At 46.2% G+C, this 26,666-nt stretch overlaps 1 protein-coding gene across 1 annotated transcript in view; it reads left to right on the top strand.

Moving 5' to 3' along the window:
• LOC144599956 (matrix metalloproteinase-21-like) overlaps positions 1-18,470 on the top strand; it is a 34,252-nt gene extending 15,782 nt beyond the window's left edge. Inside the window, exons 4-7 of the mRNA XM_078411237.1 lie at positions 2,404-2,545; positions 11,892-12,167; positions 16,602-16,774; positions 18,162-18,470. Coding sequence (XP_078267363.1) covers positions 2,404-2,545; positions 11,892-12,167; positions 16,602-16,774; positions 18,162-18,470 — 900 coding nt within the window. The remainder of the gene's footprint in view (positions 1-2,403; positions 2,546-11,891; positions 12,168-16,601; positions 16,775-18,161) is intronic.
• The last annotated feature ends 8,196 nt before the right edge of the window (positions 18,471-26,666 follow it).

Here is a 26,666-nt window from a genome sequence, read left to right as displayed (position 1 = left end):
CACTCCAAAGACGTACAGATACGTAGGTTAATTGGCTTGGTAAATGTAAAAAAAAATTGTCCTTAGTGGGTATAGGATAGTGTTAGTGTGCGGGGATCACTGGTCGGCGCGGACCCGGTGGGCTGAGAGGGCCTGTTTCCGCGCTGTATCTCTAAACTAAACTAAACTAAACTAAACTACTGCTTCACAGTTCCAGCACCCCAGGTACAACCCTGACCTCTAGTGCGGTCCGCATGGAGTCTTCATGTTCTTTCTGTGACCACGGGTGTTTCGTCTGGGATCCTGCAGAGGATTTGATGGGAATACGTGGAGACTGAAGTGCAGCGCAATGGCGCAGCAGGTGGAGTGGCTGCCTCACGGCACCAGAGGCCCCGCTTCGATCCGGACCTCGCATCTTGTCTCAGTTCAGCTTAGTTTATTGTCACGTGTACCGAGGTACAGTGAAAAGCTTTTGTTGCGTGCCAACCAGTCAGCAGAAAGACAATACATGATTACAATCGATCCATTTACAGTGTCTCCGTACCTGAAAAGGGAATAACGTTTGATGCAAGGTAAAGCCAGCAAGACCGATCAAGGATAGTCCGAGGGTCATCAAGGAGGTAGATAGTAGTTCCGCGCTGCTCTCTGGTTGTGGAATTTTGTGGATCTGTGTAGATGCTTTCAAGTTATCCTTGTAGATTTCCACCCACATCCCAGAGTTTTGCAGGCTAATTGGCCTCAGTAAAATTGCCCCTAATGTGTAAGGAAGTGCATGAGAAAGTGGGATAACATAGAATTAGTGTGCTCAGCTGCAGGATGGTTTGCGTGAACTCAACGGGCTGAAGGCTGTTTCCATGCAGTATCTCGAAACTAAACTAAATTCAATGGGATCAGAATGTAAATGGGTGTTTAATGGAAATTCAGGCTTGGTGTGCCTAACAAATTGCTAGCTTACTCCTTGATCTTATGACCCCATATATATATTCAACTCCTTTTTGAATGTTACGATTTGGTTAGTATTATTGTTTAATGCAGTATTAGCTGTGGTTTACCCTGAGATTGTGATTCTCTTCCTGAGTATGGCTTATGGCCAACCCTGATTCTATCCTTCCACAACTCGCAAGTTTAGTTTAGTTTAGATTAGTTTAGTTTTGTTTAGTTTAGTTTAGTTTAGTTTAGTTTAGTTTAGTTTAGTTTAGTTTAGTTTAGTTTAGTTTAGTTTAGGTTAGTTTAGTTTAGTTTAGTTTAGTTTAGTTTAGTTTAGTTTAGTTTAGTTTAGTTTAGTTTAGTTTAGTTTAGTTTAGTTTAGTTTAGTTTAGTTTAGAGATACAGCGTGGAAACAGGCCCTTTGTCCCACCGTGTCCGCACCGACCAATGATCCCCGCACATTAACATTATCCTCCACATACTAGGGAGATTTCTAAACATTTATACCAAGCCAATTAACCTACAAACCTGTATGTCTTTGGATTGAGGGGGTAAACCGAAGATCTCGGATAAAACCCATGCAGGTCATGGGGAGAACGTACAAACTCTGTACAGACAAGCACCCACGATCACGATGGAACCCGGGTCTCTGGCGCTCTACTGCTACGCCAGTGGGCCGCCAAATTTCCAAATTTACTTCCAAATCTCCATCCACACCCACACACGGCACTACAAAAATGGTGGCTGCTTGGAACACAGTCAGGGGTGGGTGGTGGAAACAGATGGTTAAGAGGATGGTTAAGATAAACACATAAGCATTCAGCGAAAGAAGGGACATGGGTCACATACGAGTGGAAATTAGCTTAGTTTGGCAACATGTTCAGCACAGACCTGATAGACCCTATGTTCTATCAGCCAGCTCTCCTGAATCCCATCCATCTCGCTCAGCAATGAATAGCCATCTGAATACAATCAGTACTTTCAGAGGGAAGAAAACCGCCAAACAGTTAAAACAAAATAGTACAGTCGGGACAAAATGATCTGTGAAGCTGTAATGTAATATTTGGGGTGAGGTGACAGCTATAAATAGCTCACACTCTGCTCTCATGGTATTTACCACCTGGACCCACCAATTATGTGCAATCCTAGTATCTTTTCACACGAATGTAATAATCACTGCTTGTTCGAAACCTGCAGGGAGAAGTCACAACATTCTTGGAAAATATCAGGCGCAGGTTAGCCTGACAGAAAAAGATACAACCAAACTGCTGGAGTAAGCTCCAACCAGTAGTGGATGAATCAGGCGCCTTCATATTGTCAATCATCTCTCCCAACCTCCAAAAAGCCCAAAGGAAAAGGCACACTGAGCATTTAAGAGCACCTCATACAGTCACACTCCTCCTCTTAAGTAACCTAAACACATTGCAACCAAGAAAATGATCCCCTTGTTTGTGCTTTGTGTTTACAGACTGCCTTCCTTGCACTCTTCCCTTTTAGGTTGCTGTCCATGAGATCGGCCATGCCCTTGGCTTGCCCCATCTGCTTCGACCAGGCTCGGTTATGCATCCAAATTATAACACACACAGTGAAAACTTCGAACTGGACTGGTTAGACAGGAAGGCTATACAGCGCTTATATGGTAAGTCCAGGCACTGGAAGCAGAGATCCTGTTACAATGAAAGTGGCTACTCCTTTCAACACAGGGAGAAATAGAAAGCTGTCTTTATTACTGAAATTGTCTATATCCTTCCTTTTCAATTAAACTGAGAAACAAATTCTAGCCAGATTTAGCTGGGTTTATTTTAATTTTTGAGAGATCATGTGATGGACTATTCCTATGTTCTAGACAGTACAGGGAAATATATTTACATATCTGAAGAAGGGTCTCGACCCAAAATGTCACCTATTCCTGTTCTCCAGAGATGCTGCCTGACCCGCTGAGTTACTCCAGCTTTTTGTGTCTATCTTCGGTTTAAAGCAGCATCTGTGGTTCCTTCCTGTGTACTTACATCTCACTCCATTCAAAGCGGTGATACTGAAGTCAGTGGGTGACGCAGTGGGAGAAGCTAATCTGATCAATCCCTGGGAAACAGGCACCCTCAAACCTTCCTGAAATCAATCCTAATGGTTAAAATACACGGCACAATCCTCATAGAGTCACAAGTATTTATTTCACAAAATGCTGGAGTAACTCAGCAGGTCAGGCAGCATCTCAGGAGAGAAGGAATGGATGACGTTTCCGGTCGAGACCCTTCTTCAGACTGATGTCAGGGGGAGCGGGACAAAGGAAGGATATAGGTGGAGACAGGAAGATAGAGGGAGAACTGGGAAGGGGAGGGGAAGAGAGAGTCATAGGAACTATCTAAAGTTGAAGTCAATGTTCATACCGCTGGGCTGCAAGCTGCCCAAGTGAAATATGAGGTGCTGTTCCTCCAATTTCCGGTGGGCCTCACTATGGCACTGGAGGAGGCCCATGACAGAAAGGTCAGACTGGGAGTGGGAGGGGGAGTTGAAGTGCTCAGCCACCGGGAGATCAGGTTGGTTAAGGCGGACTGAGCGAAGGTGTTGAGCGAAACGATCGCCGAGCCTGCGTTTGGTTTCGCCGATGGAGTCACAGGGTCAGGGAGTCAAAAGCAGAGAAACAGGTCATTGCCCATGCCCACTAAGTTGTCATTCCCGGCTAGTCACAGTTGCCTACATTTGGCTCATTACCTTCTAAACCCTTCCTATCCATGTTTCCGTTCAAATGTCACTTGAAACTTGTAATTGTATCCACTTCCATAGTTTCCTCTGGCAGATTGTTCCAGATGTGTACTGCCCCATGAGTGGAAATGTTGCCCTGAGGGTCTCTCTTTCATCTTTTTTCCCTCTCAATTTAAGCCAGTGCCATCTCCTTTTAGAATCCTCTATCCTGGGATGGTCTAGCCGAGGTTTGGAGCATGCAGCCAACAACTAGGATGCATCACCCATGGTCAGCCATGACCAAGGGGGTCCTACATCCTGGGAAAAATTACTGAACCTTCATTTTATCCAAGTCCCTCATTATCTTGTATACTTCTGCAAGGTCACTCTTCTGCCTCTTGCGCTCGAAAGAAAAAAGCTCCCAGCCTATCCAATGTCTCCCTTTTACTCAAGGAAGTCCAGGCAACATCTTGGTGAATTCTTCTGAATCCTTTCCAGCTTAATGACATCCTTCCTTTTGCTGGGCAAATAGGACTTCACACAGTGCTCCAAGTGTGGTCTCATTTCAAGAGGTTGTTTCTTTATGGTGGTGAACGTTATTTGCTTTAGATCTGAAAAGCATGCCCAGTTGGTCCTCATGGTTTAAAATGCAACGTGTCGTCCACAACTCTGGAGTAACCTTGGAAAGAAGCTGCTTCATGATGATAGGGAAAGGTTATTTACTTTCAGGGATCAGTGGTGGGACCCTTTCAGGCTGTTGTGTCTTTTGCCAATGGGAGACAATGATGGTTGGGGAGTAGTTCTTGTTTATGTTGGCTGCTTTCCCGAGGCAGCGTAGAGTATCAACGAGGACAATGTGGCAAGGGTTGGGTGGGGAGGCTGGTTTGTGTGAAGTACTGGACTGCGTCCACAACTCTCTGCAGTTTCTTGTGACCTTGGGCAGCACAAGGCAGGAAACAGTTGGGGCTCTGATGGACAATCTTCTTGGCTTCAGTAGTCACAGGTGAGGTGGGCTGGCTAATGTTTAGTTTAGTTTAGTTTAGTTTAGAAATACAGCGCAGAGACAGGCACCTTCAGACCACCGACCAGTGATCCCCGCACATTGACACTACCCTACGCACACTAGGGACGGTTTTTATATTTACACCAAGCCAATTAACCTGCAAACCTGTCCGTATTTGGAGTGCGGGAGGGAAACGAAGATCTCGGAGAAAACCCTAGCAGGTCACAGGGAGAACGTACAAGCTCCGTAAGACTCCTCGTCAGGATCAATCCCAGATCTCCGGTGCTGTAAGGTAGTAGCTCTACTGCTACACCACACACCAGCGTGTTGTTCCTTTAATTAAGAAGAGCAGCAGGAATGAGATGAGGGGAAGGAGTTTTAAAGGGGATCTGAGAAAAATGTTTTTCACGCAGACAGCAGTAAATGCACTACTAAAGGAGATGATGGATTACTACAATTACTACATTTAAGATGCAATTAGACAGGCAATTAAATAGACATGGAATAGGACATAATGTGGGCAGCTAGAATTAGTATAGATGGGCAAAGTGTGTCGGAAAAAAAACTGCAGATGCTGGTTAAAATCGAAGGTAGACACAAAATGCTGGAGTAACTCAGCGGGTCAGGCAGCATCTCAGGAGAGAAGGTAATAGAAAGATTTTTTGAAAATAAGAGAATACTTTGAAAATGTGTTACTTGTAGTGTCCACTTAACTCTTTGGAGGCCGACAGTCACAGAGTCACACAGCACAGAAGCAAGCCCTATGGCCTACTGTATCCATGCCAACCGTTGCACCCACCTGTACTAATCCCATTAACCCACGTTACGTCTGAGGCCTCTTATACCTTGGCAATTCAGGTAAAGGAAGGTGTGATGAATCTTTATAATAAACACTAGTTTGGCCACTACTGGAGTTTCATGTGTAGGAAGGAACTGCAGATGCTGCTTTACACCAAAGATAGACACAAAATGCTGGAGTCACTCAGCGGGACAGGCAGTATCTCTGGATAGAAGAAATGGGTGACATTTCGGGTCAAGGCCCTTCTTCAGTTTGAGAGTAGGGGAGAGAGAGAGACACAGAGATAGGGAAGTGTAAAGTATGTAAACGAGGCATTTAAGGAGATGAGGATCAAGGGAAATGTAGAATCATCATCATCGGCGGTCACTCGAAGCGAGTATGACTGTCCTCTCCATAGGGTCGGACGCCTGTGCGTGACTTTGTTTAACATGGGGAGACTGGTGCACAGACAGCCACCACACGGTCCTTGGCAGATCTGGGTCAGGATCCAGTGGCATGGAGTCCAAGACGACCGGGGACCCTTTTCTGCTGTAGCCTTCGTCCGCCTTCCCAGCCGTTGTGACGCTCCACTAAAGTCAGCCATCATCCACCGCCTGTTCCACCGTTGAGGTCTTGGTTGGATTGCTCTTTGTCAGGGACCTCCCCCTCGACCTCACCGCCATGGGTGACCCTACCAGGAGCGTAGCTCCAGACGGCATCGCTCTCAGGATCTCAGGACCACACAAGCTTCTCCACCACGACAAGGTGACAATCCACGGAGAAGGAGTTTAGAATAGATCATTGTTAGCTAGGAGAAGGAGGCAGCGAAGATACCATTTAATCAGGGGGACAGTCAGACTGGTCAGAGAACTAGAAAGGGGGAGCGATGGAGAGAGAGGGAAAGCAAGGGTTACTTGAAGTTAGAGAAGTCAATATTCATACAGATGGGGTGTAAACTGCCCAAGCAAAATATCATAGACACAAAAAGCTGGAGTAACTCAGCGGAAGAGGCAGCATCAGCCATGATCATATTGAATGGCCGAATGGCCTACTCCTGCACTTATTTTCTATGTTTCTATTTATGGAGAAGGAATTGGGTGACGTTTTGGGTCGAGAGCCTTCTTTCTTCATATCATGGTGGGGAACACTCTTCAGGAAAGATGTGAATGCCTCAGGGAGGGTCCTGGGATGAGGCACTTTACATGCACGGCTGGACAGACGCCTTAGAACCTTGAATCTTTGCTGTTCCCGTTTTGCCTTCACACAACATTTCCCCTTTCTCTGCAATCAGGTCCAGGTAGATTCTCAGGTTGCCTCTTCCAATGACAGAGACCTACCTGGGCCTCTTTGGTTGCACTCCTGCCATCCAGCAGTGGTTTGGTGAATCAGCTCCAGTGCTTGTTGAGAAAAGGATTTCACTCCTTCACGTGTCACAAACAGAACGCCGATCTCAGAAATCTGAAAGTTGAAATGTTGATACCTGTGAGAGCAGAGTGTGAAATTTAATCAGTGAAAGATCCTGGAGGGCAATTAGGAAAAAATGCTCTCAGCACTCTGTGTGGCATCCTGTACTGTTAATAGGTGCAGTAGGTATATTGCCAATAATATAATCCAGGGGATGTTAGGCAGAAATCCACCACAGCAATTTGAAACATTTAATTCAGTTGACTTTTTTAAAAACCTGTTGTCAGTAAAATAAAACTGACCATGAAGCTGTTAGATTGTCCGGACGACAAATCTCATGAAGAAAGTAAAGATAGATAGAGTTCTTAAGGATAGCGGAGTCAGGGGTTATGGGGAGAAGGCAGGAACAGGGTACTGATAATAATAATAATAATAATATTCATTTATTGTCATTGCAACGAGTACAACGAAATTAAAAAATAGCCAATCCTGACGGTGCGTACAAACATATATGCAATAAATGCAAAAACAAATAAATACATAAATACAATTAAATACAATTATATTAAGTACAAGATTTTTTAACGGTGTTGTCTAGTGCAAAGGTAGTGTTCAGTTCTCGTATGGCCCTGGGGTAAAAACTGTTCTTAAGTCTGTTTGTTCGGGATTTGATCGACCTGAAACGTCGACCAGAGGGCAGATGAACAAACAGACGGTGGCCGGGGTGGGATGGATCTTTTATTATTTTGCCTGCTCTACTGAGGCAGCGTAGGCTGAACAGGTGCTCCAGGGAGGGCAGTGAGCAGCCGATGATCTTCTGGGCCGTCGTGATGACCCTCTGAAGGGCCTTCCTGTCCTTTTCTGAGCAGCTGGCATACCATGTGGTTATACAGTATGCCAGCACACTCTCGATGGAGCAGCGATAGAAGGACAACATGAGCTTCTCCTGCAGGTTTGTTTTCCTGAGGATCCTCAGGAAGTGGAGTCTCTGCTGTGCATTCTTTACTGTGGTGATGGTGTTGGTAGACCAGGTAAGATCCTCTGCGATGTGCGTACCCAGGAACCTGAAAGCTGGTACCCTTACCACACAGACCCCATTGATGTAGAGTGGGTCGTAATCTGCACTGGTTTTTCTAAAGTCAATTATAAGTTCCTTTGTTTTGGAGGAGTTCAGGACCAGATTGTTCACTGAACACCATGCTGCCAGCCTTTGGATTTCATCCCTATAGGCTGTCTCATCTCCTTCTGAGATGAGTCCAACCACAGTCGTGTCATCCGCGAACTTGATGATGGTGTTGGTGGGATGGGTGGGGGCGCAGTCGTGAGTGTAGAGGGAGTAAAGGATGGGGCTCAACACACAGCCCTGTGGTGAGCCGGTGCTCAGTGTAATGGTGGAGGAGAGGTGAGGGCCTATTTTGACGGTCTGGGGGCGGTTGGTCAGGAAGTCCTTGATCCATTGGCAGATGGTTTGGGAAAATCCAAGGTCGGAAAGTTTGGTGACCAGTCTGCTCGGGATGACCGTGTTAAAGGCAGAGCTGAAGTCGAGGAAGAGCATCCTCACATAGCTCCCCTGGTGTTCAAGGTGGGTCAGTGCAGTGTGAAGAGCAGTGTCGATGGCATCCCCTGTAGACCTATTTGCTCTGTAGGCAAACTGGTGTGGGTCGAAGGTGGGTGGGAGGCTGGCTTTGATGTGCTGCAGGACCAGTCTCTCGAAGCACTTTGTGATGACCGGTGTGAGTGCTACCGGACGGTAGTCGTTAAGACCGCTGATGACAGACTTTTTCGGCAGTGGGATGATTATGGCGGACTTCAGGCAGGGAGGGATGGTGGATTTTAAAAGGGACAGGTTGAAGATTTTTGTGAAGACCTCAGATAATTGGTCTGCACATTCCCTCAGCACTCTGCCCGTCACACCATCGGGGCCTGCAGCTTTCCTGGGATTCACTGCTCTGAGCACGCGCTTAACATCATACTCCTGCACAGTGAAGGTGTTGCTGTCAGGTGCTGGAGAGGGTGTTATGTCTGCCACTGTAGCTTTCACCTCGAAACGAGCAAAGAAACAGTTAAGTTCCTCTGCCAGCGAGGCGTCGCCGTCGGCAGTCGTGCGGTTGCTGGTCTTGTAGTTGGTGATGTGCTGGATGCCTTGCCATACCCGCCGTGGGTCATTGTTGGAAAAGTGGTCCTCAATCTTCCTCTTGTAGGACGCTTTGGCATCCTTGATGCCTCTCTTCAGGTTGGTTCTAGCAGCACTGTATAGAGCTCTATCACTAGACCTGAAGGCGGTGTTACGGTCCTTGAGGAGAGACCTGACATCCTTTGTCATCCAGGGTTTTTGATTGGGATACAACCGGATGCGTTTGTCGACGGTGACATTGTCAACACAGTTTTGGATGTAGCAAAGTACAGTTGATGTGTACTCCTCCAAGTCCTGATCCTCAAAAATATCCCAGTTGGTCCTTTCGAAGCAATCCTGCAGCTGCGAGGAAGCTCCTTCAGGCCATGTCTTAACAGTCTTTATGGTGACTGGAGCTTTCCTCCTGAGTGGGGTGTATGCTGGAGTTAGGAATATGGACAGGTGATCTGACTGCCCCAGGTGTGGTAGTGGTGCTGACCTGAAACCCTTCTTAATATTTGAGTAAACCTTGTCTAGTGTGTTTTTCCCCCTGGTAGCACATCTTATGTGTTGTTCAAGTTTCGGGAGAACTGACTTTAGGTCTGCATGGTTGAAGTCCCCGGCTATGATGTGGGCTGCTTCTGGATATGTGCTCTGTTGTGAGTTTATTGCACCGAGCAGGTAGCCTAAAGCTGTGCTAGCGTTAGCATTCGGTGGGATGTAGACTGCTGTTACTATAACCCCTGTAAATTCGCGAGGAAGGTAAAAAGGCCTGCATTTAACTGTTAGGGACTCCAGATCAGGAGAACAGTGGCTATCTATGATTTGGATGTTAGTGCACCAGCTGTTGTGCACGTAAATGCATAACCCCCCCCCCCTTGCTCTTACCGGAGTCGATGTTTCTGTCCCAACGAAACGCTGTACGCCCGGCTAGCTCAATGGCTCCGTCTGGGATAAGTGGATGAAGCCATGTCTCTGTTACTAAGAGAATGCAACAGTCCTCCACGAGTTTGTTTGCTGATATCTGTAGTTTTAGTTCGTCCATTTTGTTGATGATGGATCTGGCGTTGGTGAGAAACATGCTGGGTAGCGGTGGTTTGTGTGGCTGTCTCTTTAGCTTGGCAAGTATACCGGACCGGCATCCTCGCTTTTGCTTCCTGTTTCTCCTCCGCCTGCGACGCCTGTTCGCGCCGACAACTATCCATGGAGCGCCCGGTGTCCTGGCTATCTCTTCCGGTATATTTCGCGGGTGTGGAAATTCGCGCACAAGGTCCCGATTGCACTGGAATCCTATGATCAGAAGATCCTTTCGGTTGTAGGTAGGATTTGCCTGATTTTCCTGGTTTGCATGACTAAAATTGACTAACAGACATAACACAGATAACACACATAAAACGCACCGAAAGGGAGAGCTGTGAGCCGCTGCGTCCGTGCGCGCCGCGCGACTGCAGTCTGCTTGTGACTGCAGTCCAACTCCAACTTGATGAACAAGAAAGTGCAGATGCTGACGTCAAACTTGGAACAGAGATGAGGAAAAACTTTTTTAGTCAGAGAGTTGTGAATCTGTGGAATTCTCTGCCTCAGAGGGCAGTGGAGGCCAATTCTCTGAATACATTCAAGAGAGAGCTAGATAGAGCTCTTAAGGATAGCGGAGTCAGGGGGTATGGGGAGAAAGCAGGAACGGGGTACTGATTGAGAATGATCAGCCATGATCATATTGAATGGCGGTGCTGGCTCAAAGGGCCGAATGGCCTACTCCTGTACCTATTGTCTATTGTCTATTGTCTATTGTCTATTGTCTATTGTCACTCCACAGGTCAGTCAGCACCCGTGGATAGAGAAGCAACGGTTAGAATTTCAGGTCGATTTCAGGTCCTTCAGTCAAACTAGACAAAATATATAGGAAGAACTGCAGATGCTGGTTTAAACCGAAGACAGACACAAAAAGGTGGAGTAACTCAGCGGGCCAGGCAGCATCTCTGGAGTGAAGGAATGGGTGACGTTTCGGGTCAAGATCATTCTTCTCGTCTAAATATATTTGTGTTGCAGCTTGCAGTGAGTAGCCTTGCTGGAATTCCACTCAACTTGTACCACAATTATGGGCAATGTGGACTCCCTTTTTGTTTTCATGTTGGACAACTGGGCTTCCCTGCAATTCCAGAGTGATGTATACCTATATTAAGGTATTTATTCACAAAATGCTGGAGTAACTCAGCAGGTCAGGCAGCATCTCAGGAGAGAAGGAATGGGTGATGTTTCGGGTCGAGACCCTTCTTCAGACTGAAGTCAGGGGGGGCGGGACAAAGGAAGGATATAGGTGGAGACAGGAAGACAGTGGGAGATCTGGGAAGGGGGTGGGGAAGAGAGGGACAGACGAACTATCTAAAGTTTGAGAAGTCGATATTCATACCACTGGGCTGCAAGCTGCCCAGGCGAAATATGAGGTGCTGTTCCTCCAATTTCCAGTGGGCCTCACTATGGTACTGATACCTATATTAATTTTAATTTTTTTTTTTAATCCTCGTTGAATGGAGATGAGGACATGACACATACTCTCAGTGGTGGTGTAAAAGTCCGAGAGCTTGTATACATGGTGTCTTGGATGTTAAGAAGGACTGTACTGTCTGATCTGGTTGACCTGTAAACATTTGTATCAATATATATATATATATATATATAACACTTTTTTGGTTTTGTTCTGCTTTCTTTCTTTTTTTCCTTTTTTTCTTTGTTGTACTTCTGTTCTACATTTTGTTGTAATGTGTTGTTGTTCTTCGCGTGCTATTTTGTACACCTGCTAAATAACTTACAAGCGCAATTATTTTGTAAATGCTGGTTGTACTGGTAAAAATAATCTGGAAAGAAAACCTTGTACCACAAGCACTAATAGAACTCATACACTTGACCTCCATGCCTCACCAGGGATTGACATGATCGGCATTCAATGGTGCGGGGCTCACGTGTAGTCGGCAATGGTAACATGTGGTTTCTCCCTCACCTCCTAGGTGTTTGTGAAGGTGCGTTCAACACGGTATTTGACTGGGTCTACCAGCGTAAGAATGCTGATGGGACTATGACATACCACTTCAACACATACTTCTTCAGAAAGGGCTGGTACTGGCTGTATGAAAACAGGAGCAACAGGACACGCTATGGGGATCCAATTCCCGTCTCCACTGGATGGCGTAATCTTCCTGATTCAGACATAGATGCCTTTGTCCATATTTGGGCCTGGAATACGAATTTTGAGGAGAAGAGAGATGTACAGTATTTCTTCAAAGGTAAAATATAATCCGACTGCTCACAGGGAAGGGGATAATTTTAACTTTCCCCAGTTGCCTTAAGGGCAAATGGAGCAGCAAAATGGTGCAGCATTTAATGCTGCAACCTCACTGCTCCATCAACCTGGGTTCAATGCTGACCTCTGTTGCTGCTTGTGTGGAGTTTGCATGCTCTTCCTGTGGCCGCATGGTTTTTGTCCGGTTTCCCTCTCAGAGACGTGCAGGTTGGTTAATAGGCCAAAGCAATTTACCCCTTAATGTAGGTCAACGGCAAAAAAATAATTAAAAGAATTAAAAGGAACCTGATCAGCATGTGAGAGAAAGAGAGAGGGGGTTTCATGGAAATGGGAGGGGAGTGGGAGAGGTGGGATTACTCCGCTGGGAGCCAGAATTGATCGGATGGGCTGAATGGCTTCCTTGCGTGGTGTAGTCAGGGGGTTTACCAGGAGTGACATTTGAGCTAGGAAACTTCAATTTTCCATTTGGCCCATCCTGCCCATACCTACCTCTCAGGAAGTCATCTGTTACCCCTGCGTCTGATTTCTCCTCACGCATGCCGGTCAGCTCTCCTTTCATTCTTTCTGCGTTTCACTTGAAACAAGTTGGAATTTACAGTAGTCAATAAACCTGCCAACCCATACATCATTTGGGATGTGGGAAGTAAAGTGGAACACCCGGAGGAAGTCAAGCTGATCTGGGAGAGAAGGTGCAGACTTTGCTCAAACAGTACGTGAGGTACGAATCAAACCCTGGTCCCTGGAACACTGAGGCAGCTGCACTAACTGCTCCTATCCTAGTTGATGTACAGCTATGTGGGACAACATGGTGGTGTGGCCTCGTTGTTTATGGTTCAAGTGCTACCTGTGTAAAATTTGCTCGTTCCCCCAAGGAACGTGTGAATTCTGGAGCTGGGGCTGAATTCGGAGAGTTGTTACAATTGACCAGAGTGCCACTGACGTATTGAGGTTGAAACAAGGAGTTTCAGTTTCACCACCTAATCATTAGTGCACACTTTTCTTATCCCAACACGTGCTAAAGAAGCGGCTTTCTATTTGTTGTAAGCACTGTAAAATCAGACATTTCACCCACAGCTCGCAAAGTAATCACGCTCTGAGAATCTGTACTGTGATGAGCTGCTGTCTTAGTATAAGAAAATAACTGCAGATTCTGGTACAAATCAAAGGTATTTATTCACAAAATGCTGGAGTAACTCAGCAGGTCAGGCAGCATCTCAGGAGAGAAGGAATGCTGTCTTAATGCATATCTGAACGATAGCTTTTTCAATAATGTCAGACCCCCTTAGTGCTGTGATGAAGTTCACCAAGATGATATGGTGGGGTCTCTGCAGTGGAACTTGAATGCACACTCATCCCCTACAGGCACTATTTCAAACACTGGACCATGTCCAGGACTGAATGCAAAGTGAGCAAAGAACAAACTGGTGGAAGAATGGGTCAGGCAGCATCTATGGAGGGAAATGGAGAGACAACGTTTTGGGCTAGAACCCTTCTTCAAACTGATGTAGAGGCAGCACAGCTGGTAGAAAGAGGCGAGAGGAAAGGGTGGGGCAAGAGGTGGCAAGTAATAGGTGGATTGAGGTAAGAAGGGATGGGTTGATAGATGAAGGAAGTGAGAGAGAGAAGGGTTGAGATAGTAACCAAGGCCTTGAGATGTGAAAAAGACCAAAAGGGTGCAAATGATGGAATCTGATAAGGAAGGAAGGTGCGGAGTGAAAGAGGGAGGGATGTTGGGCTGAAGCAAACGAGGGAAAGGAGGGGGGGGGGGGAAATGGAGTAGGGAGGAGTGGATGATGAATGGATGGAGGAGGTGAAAGATGAGAAACAAAGTGGGTGACAAGGGTGGTGGAGTGGAAAGAAGGGAATGCATGGTGGGTTGGAAACTGGGTAAAGGCATGTGGGGTTGGGGAGGGGGGTCCTCGAGCAGCTTGTTATTGGTCTAGAATCCAGTATCTGCACTTTCTTGTGCCTCCTGAATGCAAACTCTTTTTACGATATCCTCTGTGATTGTTTGAGCTGGGCCCTTCACCCACAAAGATCACAATTAAAGAATTCAGACATTGGAAATCTGAAATAGAAAGAGAAAATGTTGGAAACACTTTGCAGTTCAGACAGCATCTGGGACGCTAACCAGGTGGTTTCTCTCCGATGAAGAGTCTCTGATGAAAATTATTTCCACAGATGCAGTCTGACTAGCTGAGTGTTTCCACCATTTCCTGTTTTCATCCCTTCCCCAAAGTTTTCTTTTGATGTGCCCATCACAACTCATGCTGACAGATTACATCAACTTGGCCTTATTTCTTGGTTTGTGGCCCTCTGAGGTATTTTGAAGTACTCCGCACAAGATCCTATGCTTTCGTGGAGGAGAGAAGATACGAGAATGAGAGCGTTTTACCTTGAAATGAAGTCTAAATACTTTGAAGACCAAAATCAGGATCATCTCAGATAGACACAAAAAGCTGCAGTAGGTCAGCGGGTCATCTTCTGAAGAAGGGTCTCGACCCGAAACGTCACCTGTTCCTTTTCTCCAGTGATGCTGTCTGACCCATCGAGTTACTCCAGCGTTTTGTGTCTATCTTCGGTGTGAACCAGCATCTTTAGTTTAGAGCTCGGAAACAGGCCCTTTCGGCCCACCGGGTCCACGCCAACCAGCGATCCCCGCACATTAACACTATCCTACACCCATTAGGGACAATTTTTTTACATTTACCAAGCCAATTAACCTACAAACCTGTACGTCTTTGGAGTGTGGGAGGAAAGCGAAGATCTCGGAGGTGACCCATGCAGGTCACGGGGAGAACGTACAAACTCCGTACAGACAGCACCCGTAGTCGGTATCGAACCCGGGTCTCTGGCGCTGCATTCGCTATAAGGCCGCAACTCGACCGCTGTGCCACCGTGACCGCCCGGTAGCACAGCAGCAGAGTTGCTGTTCCTTCCTACAGCATCAGGGTCATCTTGTCACACAGAGTGGTGGAGATCTAGAGCAGTGCCCTACAGTGGCTGGTGGTCATCCAGAAACCTCAGGAATGAGACTGCTGGATATGAGGAAGTTAAGAGTCAAGTCGAAAAAGGGTCTCGGCCCGAAACGTCACCCATTCCTTCTCTCCAGAGATGCTGCCTGACCCGCTGAGGTACTCCAGCATTTTGTGATAAGTTAAGAGTCAAGAGAGTCGTGAGTGTTTTACCGTTATTTGTCCAAAACAGAACAACGAAATTCCTACATGCAGCAGCACAAGCATTGTACTCAGTAGATAACATAAAAAACAACGGAAAGTTTAATAATTTAAAAAAATACAATATAGTGCAAAAGCTAAAACAAAGCCCAAAGCTCAAGGCAATATATAGTTCACGGTTTTGTTGGACTTCATAGTCGCCAATAGCCCAATGGTTGTTGGGAAGAAGCTGGTCCTGGACATGGGTGTTTCAGGCTCTTCCCGATGGCAGAAGAGAAATGAGAGTGTGGCCAAGGTGATTGGGTTGGTCCTTGATGATACTGGCTACCATATTGGGGCAACACCTCCTATAGATCCTTTTGGTGGTAGGGTGGTCAGCAACTGTGATGGACCCTGATGGACAATATGGGCCAAAGGCAAGAAAATATAGGTGGGGTACAAATTCACTGGAACAGCAGAATGGACATGGTGAGACTGAATGGGGCCACCATGTGTTCATACGGGGCGGCACGGTGGCGCTGCGGTAGAGTTGCTGCCTTACAGCGAATGCAGCGCCGGAGACTCATGGTTCGATCCTGACTACGGGCGCCGTCTGTACGGAGTTTGTACGTTCTCCCCGTGACCTGCGTGGGTTTTCTCCGAGATCTTCGGTTTCCTCCCACACTCCAAAGACGTACAGGTATGTAGGTTAATTGACTGGGTAAATGTAAAAATTGTCCCTAGTGTGTGTAGGATAGTGTTAATGTGCGGGGCTCGCTGGGCGGCGCGGACTCGGTGGGCCGAAGGGCCTGTTTCCGCGCTGTATCTCTAAATCTAAAAAATCTAAATCTAAATCATACAGTTCTTGGGCATCACTCTCCTCTCTGAGATGGACAAATGATGTAGCTGATAGCTGATACCTGCCACATAGTTCTAGTTCCAAGATGAGAGAGATGGGAGGACCAAGGTTCGATCCTGATTTCCGGTGCTGTCTGTGCGGAGGTTGCATGTTCTCCCTGTGAATGTGTGGGCTTCCTTCGGGTGCTTCAATTTCCTCCCACATCTTAAAGTTGTGCAGGTCAAAAGGTGCATCGATACTGCTTCTGGTCCCGAGTGTGCAGGCAAGTGATGGAATCCAGGGTGGAGTTGAAGGGAATATGCAGAGGATTTTAGAAAAAATGGCATAGCCCTTCGTTTTGCAGCAACGGTGAGGAGGAATCTTGAAGCAACAGCCATATTTAATTCCCCCGTTTCATTTCCAGGGACACAGTACTGGCACTACGACCCCGCCAATGACATGGCGTTTACTCAAGATGCCCAAGGCAACAGCTATCCCAAGCCCATCACCGAAGGGTTTCCTGGCGTTCCCAGCCCAATAGACACGGCATACTTTGACAGAAATGACCGAAACATTTATTTCTTCAGAGGCGATGAGGTAAGTTGTCATGTTTACATCATTGTCCAAGAATTACAACTCATGCACGTCGATGCACAGCTGAAGGTGTAACTTAGTTGAAAGCGCGTGGTGCCAAGAATACAGCAGACGCCTGAGCACAGAACGGTCCTTGAAGAAGTGATAGTGTTAATGTTAATAGGATAGTGTTAATGTGTGGGGATCGCTGGGCGGCGCGGACTTGGTGGGCCGAAAAGGCCTGTTTCCGCGCTGTATATATATGATGATATGATGATGATGAAGATGTTACTGAAACCCACGTCAGAGAGACCACTGCATTCCTTCTGGTCACGTGTTGGTCTGGACTCTCAGCTTTTATTCATTACTCTGAGATTTCTCTCTCCCCTCTCCCAAACTCTCCATCATCTGTTCTTACTGTTCAGTATTAAATCCCCCACCACTTGGGCTTTGTCTCTCCCCTCCCTCAGCATCTCACCTCTCAGCTCTCAGTTTCGCCACCCCACTCACTACCTCATGGCCCATCCACCTTCCTCTCCTTGTCTCGTCTCCACTCACAAGATGAAGAAGTCGTGGCACTGGGTCTTTTACATCCCGCTTGACTAAGAACCGAGATCAGTTTAAATGTGAGTGCGTCCGCAGTATTGGTACTGAGGTGTTAGCTATGATCATGGCACAGGCATCGTAGGGCAGCTCGTAGAGCCCGCAGTGCCAGAGACAGGTTTGATCCTGACCCCGGGTGCTGTCAGTGTGGAGTTGCAACGATCTTCCTGAGACTGCATAGACTTCATGGGTGCTCTGGTTTCCTCCCACATCCCAAGCACATGCAGATTGGTAGGATAATTGGCTCCTGTAAATTGTCCGGAGTGCGCAGGTGAATGATAGAACTTGGAGGGAGTTAATGGAAATGTGAAGAAAATAAAATTGGATGAGTTTACGATGAGTGTAAAAATGGGCATCTGATGGTTGGCGTAGACTCACTGGCTGAAGAGCCTATTTCCGTGCTGCACGACTCTATACCGACCATCTGCAACTGAGTTCCATCAGTCTCCAAAGACCCCCTACGGCGTTTAATGACTCCACATGCTCAACTCTATAGTGTAAGTCTTATACATGAAATGTCATGACCAGAAACTACAAATGTTGTTGCTTCAGATACTGAATCACCTCCTTCCAGAAAGAAGTAACTTATAAATGGCAGTGGAAGCGGAAAGGAGGTAAATATAGTGAGTCCAAGCTCGGTGTAAGAACTCTCGTCGAAGTCTGAAGAAGGGTCTCGACCCGAAATGTCACCTATTCCTTCTCTCCAAAGATGCTGCCTCTCCCGCTGAGTTACTCCAGCTTTTTGTGTCTGACCTCGGTATAAGAACACCAGCCTGATTCATTGTACACATTATCCTTGCATTCCCAGGTGACTGCCTTCAGCATTGATCTTAATCAGAAGGTGGATGGCTTTCCCAAGAGGATTGTGGATATGTTTCCGGCGATGGTGGTGGGTGACCATCCTGCGGGCAACCTCGATGCCGCCTTCTACTCCTACTCTCATCGTGCGCTTTTCCTCATGAAGGACCGGCACTCCTGGAAGGTGGTGACTGAAGAGGAGCGGCAAGTCAACCCCAACCTGCCAGCCAGGGGCCTCCATGGCCGCGCCAGCGTGTCTGAGCAGTGGTTTGATATCTGCGATGTCCATTCATCAATGCTCAATCTGTCGCCTGGTTAAACATTACGTGCCCTCGATTACCCCTTCACTGGAGGCTGCAGGGGTGCGGGACATCAGGTGGGCAGCTGAATGGACTGTGCCTCCATTTTGTAAATGATCTCCAGCATTAGCACTAGGTACCCTTTGTTGATATATATTTTAGTCAGTCAGGTAAGAGCATTTTACTGCGGTCCTGTTTGCTGTTCCCTTCGAATTTAGCTATGGGTGTCTGAGTCTTGAACACACCTACCCAAGAGCAAGATTGATGGTACTAACATCACTGGCCCGTGTAGATAGAACAGTAGATAATTGCTTCCACTTACCACTTGGAGGTGCTTTCTAAAGAGCATCAGTTCACAACAGGGACCGACCTTAAGTTGCAATAAACTGACTGGAAAAGAGAAAGTTAACTGCATTTTTTTAAATAAATTTTATTTTTGTATAGAAAATTCCCGCATAGTTCAAGGACGAGAGTTTATTGAAAATAACCCACTTCATTGCCGCTGATATCAACCACTCTGAGCCCATCTACAGATGAGGTATAGTGATTAGGCCTCTGGCCAAGGTTTTGCTTCTCTTTGCGTTTCAAGATAAGGCAGTATTGCTTAAAACTGGAGCCCAGAGAGCTTTGTGTCATCAAGAAACATTAGGAGCAGTTATAGCCCTCTCCAATTAGCCTCAACAGCCTGCTACCCCTATTCAAACAGATCATGGCTGAACTTCCCCACTTGACTTCATTTACCTGACTTTGTTCTCGATCTCTTGAGATATTTACCCAATAAAAACCTATCAGGCTCAGCACTGAACGATTCAGTGGTCTCACTGTCCGGTCTTTTAAGGATGGGGAGAGATGATGTGATTTGAGGCTTTGCGTAGGCCTGTCTGTGCTAATAACAGTCTTTACCAGGTCTTGTTGCTGGAGCCAATCGTCAAGAGTACACCATCTTCTTTTGTGCCACTTAGAAGAAGAATAATCCCCATCGCTTGTAAATCTCGTGAAATATTGAGCAAGAAATAAAATGGTGCAGGCACTCAACAGACCAGGCAGCATCTGTGGAGGAAAATGAACATAGGACTTTTCTAATGGATTCCCATGCGTTTGCAGTAGTACAGCTGACTTTGAGGGGGTTCATATTATTATCTGGTGGTCCATTCTACTCTAAAAACATATTTAGTGCTGCCTCAAAAATGTACCAGAACATGCCACTTTGCGCTGTGCTCAATCTTGTGTCCTATAAGTAACTGTGTCCTGATGTGGGCAGTTCTTGACCTCATCATGCACTTCAATTAGTAACTGAGTGAGTGAGGCCTCTCAAGGTGAGCCATGGAATGCATGTTTGGATTGCAAATGGCTTCTGAACGGTATTTCTCTTCTGTATTTAGAACTGGGCTCACTCTTGACTTACAGCTCAAGGAACAAAAAACACAATGAAGAGAAATAATGGTACAGGCAGGCACATACAAGCCACAAACGGCAGAAATCAATATCTTGTGCTCTCTCCACACCCCCAAACATTAGTGGACTGACGATGTTAGACAATAGACAATAGACAATAGGTGCAGGAGTAGGCCATTCGGCCCTTCGAGCCAGCACCGCCATTCAATGTGATCATGGCTGATCATTCTCAATCAGTACCCCGTTCCTGCCTTCTCCCCATACCCCCTGACTCCACTATCCTTAAGAGCTCTATCTAGCTCTCTCCTGAATGCATTCAGAGAATTGGCCTTCACTGCCTTCTGAGGCAGAGAATTCCACAGATTCACAACTCTCTGATTGAAAAAGTTTTTCCTCATCTCCGTTCTAAATCGCCTACCCCTTATTCTTAAACTGTGGCCCCTGGTTCTGGACTCCCCCAACATTGGGAACATGTTTGCTGCCTCTAACGTGTCCAACCCCTTAATAATCTTATATGTTTCGATAAGATCCCCGCTCATCCTTCTAAATTCCAGTGTATACAAGCCAATGATAAGCAAGTGTTAACCACCACAATGCAATTCAGAATGCAGGATCCATTTCCTGAGTCTTTCCTGTTCTGTCAAGTGAGCTGTTGCCCATGGTTCACAAAAGGCCCTTTGTGTTTTTCCAGGCATACCAACTCGCACAACCTTCTTCCGGAATCTTACTTATTGCAAGCATCAGGACAATCTTGGAGGGCTGATGATATTAATGTTTTAGACATATGTCCAGGATGACAGAGAGGGACAAGGGGGAGGCTGTTGCTAGTGGTGGGGTCTTTCAAATAGAGCTGTGTTCTGGTAGGCTATCTGCATCTTTGTTGTTGACCTATGTTTGATGTTAAACATCAATGCACCTCCTCAGTTATTTCTGATATAAAGAAGATAGACACAAAATAGACACTAAAAGCGGCACGGTGGCGCAGCGGTAGAGTTGCTGCCTTACAGCAAATGCAGCGCCAGAGACTCAGGTTCGATCCTGACTACGGGCGCCATCTGTACGGAGTTTGTACGTTCTCCCCGTGACCTGCGTGGGTTCTCTCTGAGATCTTTGGTTTCCTCCCACACTCCACACTCATAGAACGAATGGGTGATGTTTTGGGTCGAAGCCCTTCTTCTAAAGAAGCCAGAAGTAGGGTTTCCATCCAAAATGTCACCCATTCCTTCTCTGCAGAGATGCTGCCTGTCCCGCTGATTTACCACAGCACTTTGTGTCTATCTTTGGTGTAAAACAGCATCTGCAGTTCCTTCATGCACAATTCTGATATAAATATGAGCACCTTTATTGATTCTGCATGACCATTCCAAATATTTCATGAACCTTACTTCCCATTCTCCCATTTTACCATGTACCGTTTCAACCATTTAACCTTCTTGTGATATCCATCCACACTTTATGAACTATTCACACATTACAATACCAATTGCACTTTCATGATTGTAAAGTGTTTCGGAATATCCTGAGTTGGTGAAAAGCATTAATTAAGTATCGAGTCTCTCTCTCTCTCTCTAATGGCAGGGGATGAATCCGTTCAGGAAAATTATTCTCGTATCATAGAAACGTAGAAACATAGAAAATAGATGCAGGAGGTGGCCATTTGGCCTTTCGAGACAGCACCGCCATTCATTGTGATCATGGCTGATCATCCACAATCAGTAACCCGTGCCTGCCTTCTCCCCATATCCCTTGATTCTGCTAGCCCCCAGAGCTCCATCTAACTATCTTTTAAATCCATCCATGTTTTGGATAACAATAAAGGCTATTCTATTCTTCTTCTCTTCCATCCAGTGAATTGGCCTCTATTGCCTCTAAGCAGATCAGAGGTTGATTATCCTACAATGACTGACTCGGTCTCCTGAGATCCCAGGGTCTTTCCACCACTCACAAGGTGCATCAGGAGGGTCATGGCATGCTCTTTTCTTGCCCGGATGAGTGGAGTTTGAAAAAAGCTCAGAAAGCTCGACACCATCAGCACAAAGCAGTCCACTTGATTAGCATCTATCAGCCACCTTAAGCATCCTATCACTCCCACCGCCATGCACAAAGGCTGCAGTGTGCACCATCTACACGATGCAGGCTACTTCCCAATGCCATGATCTGTACCACCAAGGAGGACAAGGAGCAGGTGTGTAGGGTATTGCAGTCCCCTGCAGCTTCCCCTGCAACTTGCCCACCATTGTGACTTGGAAATATTTCGCTATTCCTTCATCATCGCTAGGTCTAAATCCTGGAATATTTCCCCCTGCAGCCCTGCAGGGATATTTCCACTCAAAGGACAGCAGCCATGTTGATTAGTACAGGTATCATGGGTTCTGGGGAGCAGGCAGGAGAATGGGGTGAAGAGGGAAAAGTAGATCAGCCATGATTGAAAGGCGAGTAGACTTGGTGGGCCGAATGGCCTAATTCTGCTCGCTTATGAACGTGAGCAGCAGTTCAAGAAGGCAGCTCAACACCACCTTCTCATCAGAGATGGGTGTAAACTCCAGTCTTATCCACAAAGCCCAGAGTCTGGAAAATAAACATTAAACAGGCGGTTCGGAGTATGCATCAGGTACACATGATCTGCAAGGATGAATTTGTCCTCCAATTAGATATCCAATCATTCCCCTTTTGTTTCTTTCAAAACAAAAGACAGCAGTGTTTCGCTGAACACAGGTTTGGCCGACTGATCAATGGCAATGATTTCTGCCAATCACTTGCAGTGTCAGTAGTTATGTGGCTCTCTGCAAGGACCTCACTGAAATGTAAAGTTATTGATCATTGCTGAGGATAGTAAGATATTTATTTTTTAAATCATTGTTTATGCTTTGTTCGATATTCCTTCCTTTGATTGCTGCTTTCTCATTCAGATACCACCATTTATTGATTTGGGGAGGCATGTTATGTTTCAGAAGATAGTTCTTCTTTAAAATATTACTCTGACTTGCCGGTTAATCACACCAATTAAAATTTAACATATTTATATAATGAATATGTTCTCTGTGAAAGCTAGGGAGGATTAAACTGTCAGTAACCGAGACGTAAAGTCTCAGACAATTCAACAACATTCTCCTACCCACGAAATCCCTAGGGATCAATGGTGACTTGCTTCCACTAGGTTCTGAGGTGGCTGATGATAATAGACAATAGGTGCAGGAGGAGGCCATTCGGCCCTTCGAGCCAGCACCGCCATTCAATGTGATCATGGCTGATCATTCATAATCAGTACCCCGTTCCTGCCTTCTCCCCATACCCCCTGACTCCGCTATCATTAAGAGCTCTGTCTAACTCTCACTTGAAAGCATCCAGAGAATTGGCCTCCACTGCCTTCTGAGGCAGAGAATTCCACAGATTCACAACTCTCTGAGTGAAAAGGTTTTCCTTCATCTCCGTTCTAAATGAGGCCAACGTAGGAATGGCAGACTATTCCACAGAAGGGGCAAGTGGAGGCTGGGAAATGGCTGAAGTAGATGTGTGGGTAGTGTGTGGTGGTGCATTCCTCCTGCGCCTTATGCAAGACCTCCATGTGCTCCCACCATACGGCCGATAATCCTCTCTGTACCTTGACCCTGATAATCCTCTCCTCCACTTTGAGCAGTCACGACTCAGTGGGGACGTTGTATTTCTTCAAGAAGGCTTTGCAAGCACCCTTGATTTTGTTTTCCCTCTTTCAGCCTGTTAATCCCGTCCTCTGCCTTTCACACAAAGGGTGGTGGATGTATGGAACAAGCTGCCAGAGAGGATAGTTGAGCCTGGGACTATCCCAACATTTAAGAAACAGTTAGACAGGTACATGGATCGGACAGGTTTGGAGGGATATGGACCAAACGTGGCCAGGTGGAACTAGTGTAGCTGGGACAGGTTGGCCGGTATGGGCAAGTTGGGCAGAAGGGCCTATTCCCACATTGTATCAATCTATGACTCTAACGTCTATTCCAGGTGCTGTTGGGCATCTGTATGAGATGTCGGTCCCGTCTCAGCTGACAAAGTAGAACTAGGACTTCAGGACTGGGAGGGTTCATCAGGAAGAGGACACTGATGATGACTATCTTGTACTTCCATTGAATTTCAATGACTTTGCAGGCAGAAGTGGTGGTCGAGTGCTTGAGGCTCCAGCTCAAGGTAGTCCAGGTCTCAGAAACATATGCGAGAGCAGGGATCACCATTAGATGATGTTTAGTGCCAAGTCCAAAGTCTTGCTCTCCAAATACCCTTTTCCTCAGTTGATCAAAGGCCGTGCTATGCAACGGTGAATTAATTGTAGCCTGTTAGTCACATTCAGCTGCCTTGACAAGAGCAGCAAAAAGGCAATTGGCATAATTTCTCAAGGGGTAGAGATCCTCTTATTCAGTGACCAAGAATACTGAAAGAAGACAGGTTGTCAAGGGACCCCCTCCCCATGAGAGGGAATCATACAGGGGAACTTTGTTTTACCTGGATGAGACATGGCGGAGGAAGTATTAGTCATCGATCAATTCATCAGTGCTGGGCCTCTATTCTAAGAAGGGTAGAAGGATTAATGACAACCAAGCTGGAATTTAGAAGATTGAGGGGGGATCTTATAGAAACTTACAAAATTCTTAAGGGGTTGGACAGGCTAGATGCAGGAAGATTGTTCCCGATGTTGGGGAAGTCCAGAACAAGGGGTCACAGTTTAAGGATAAGGGGGAAGTCTTTTAGGACCGAGATGAGAAAGTTTTTTTTCACACAGAGAGTGGTGAATCTGTGGAATTCTCTGCCGCAGAAGGTAGTTGAGGCCAGTTCATTGGCTATATTTAAGAGGGAGTTAGATGTGGCCCTTGTGGCTAAAGGGATCAGGAGGTATGGAGAGAAGGCAGGTACGGGATACTGAGTTGGATGTTCAGCCATGATCATATTGAATGGCGGTGCAGGCTCGAAGGGCCGAATGGCCTACTCCTGCACCTATTTTCTATGTTTCTATGTTTCTAAGCCGGATTCAAAGCTGCAAACTGATTCTGAGTTCAAGAACTTGGGCAATGTACTTCTATCTCTGACAAACGACACACTCGGTCATGCTTTCTGGACTTTTTGTACAGTAGAATCCTATAAATATTTGTCTCTGGAAACATTAATGCGTGTGTACTCTGCTGTTCTTGATTTAACGCTGAAGTGCTTGGGTCACCACATGGACATTGCATCTAGTTCAGGGCATCTGGAACTAGGAAGGCCGTCGAAGACTCAGCAGAGCCCTGGTGAGACCGCACCTGGTGTATTATGCATAATTTTGGTCTCCTAATTTGAAGAAGGGCATTATCGTTACTGAGGGAGTGCAGTGTAGGTTCACCAGGTTAATTCCCGGGATGGCGGGACTGATGAAAGATTGGGTCGACTAGGCTTGTGTACACTGGAATTTAGAAGGATGAGAACTTATAGAAACATATAAAATTCTTAAAGGATTGGACAGGCTAGGAGCAGGAAAAATGTTCCCAATGTTGGGTGAGGCCAGAACCAGGAATCACAGTTTAAGGATTTAGGACTGAAATGAGGAAAAGCTTTTTCGCCTCGAGAGTTGTGAATATCTGGAATTCTCTGCCACGGAAGGCAGTAGAGGTCGATTCACTGGATGTTTTCAAGAGGGAGTTAGGTATAGCTCTCAGGGCTAAAGGAATCAAGGGATATGGGGAAAAAGCAGGAACGGGGTACTGATTTTAGATGATCAGCCATGATCACATTGAATGGCGGTGCTGGCTCGAAGGGCCGAATGGCCTACTCCTGCACCTACTTTTCTATGTTTCTGTTTCTACGATACGAAGGATGAAATGTTAAACTATATTCAGAGACTGGTGCTAGAAACTCTTCAAATAGTGGCCACAGGAACAGAAGTCTAAGTAATGCAACATCTTGGCTATTAAGATGTATGCTTTCAATAGCAATTTACATTTCGGGTAAACCAGGTGGGTAAAGATTACTCTGTAACACATCCACCATCTCCGAATGCCAACTTTGCTAAGACGAAGGGCACAATAGCTACAAGGTTTACTATATCCATTTCTTCCATGTGATCCTTCTATTCTTGACATGAAGTGGAGAGTCGGCAAAGATCTCCAAATTCTCCATCTACCACAGTAATCTTTGCTAGGTTTTGGTGCTTCATTATTGCTCAGCTCCTCAGCAAATGGTTTCCATGTTGGGCAGAATCAGCAGATGTAACTAGGTGACCACTTCAATCACCAGGGCACAGAAGGCTATGAACCATGCATTGGTAAATGGGATTAGTATTGATAGGTAACTGATGGTCCATGTAGAAATGGTGGGTGGAAAGACCTGTTTCTGTGCTGTGTGACTCTATGAAAAGGCTGAATGTCTCTGCCAAGATTGCCCTGTGTCATAATGGTTGGATTGATCATGAACACATTTTCCTTTGTGTCCCTTCTCCACACCTCCTCCCACTCCACTCCTTCACAACACCCCTCATTGCCCCTCCCACTCAACCTCAACAGACAGGCACTGAAACACAGGCTCTAACATGGGAAACATGTCCACGCTAATTTCTCTCTAACGTCCTCAGGCAACTGAAATGAATCCAGGTGATCACACTGCTCAAGTAGTCTTGTCCAAGTACAAACAGTCGAGCTCATTCTCGAAGGCAGACAGAGGTAACATGCACAGCACACCAACCAGCAATACATTCCAGAGATTCAGCTTTCTCTGGCAAAAGAACAACGATCTCATTGCCATCTCTTCTTACTATCACACGGTTTCAACTGCTAAATAATCTGCTAAAGTGAAATAGTCAAATTGGAGTTACAAGCCTTTTACCT

The sequence above is a fragment of the Rhinoraja longicauda genome, chromosome 14, assembly GCF_053455715.1.
Source record: "Rhinoraja longicauda isolate Sanriku21f chromosome 14, sRhiLon1.1, whole genome shotgun sequence".
In the NCBI taxonomy this organism is placed as follows: domain Eukaryota; kingdom Metazoa; phylum Chordata; class Chondrichthyes; order Rajiformes; family Arhynchobatidae; genus Rhinoraja; species Rhinoraja longicauda.
Note: the sequence above shows the minus strand (reverse complement) of the source record. Positions and strands in the feature narration are given on the sequence as shown.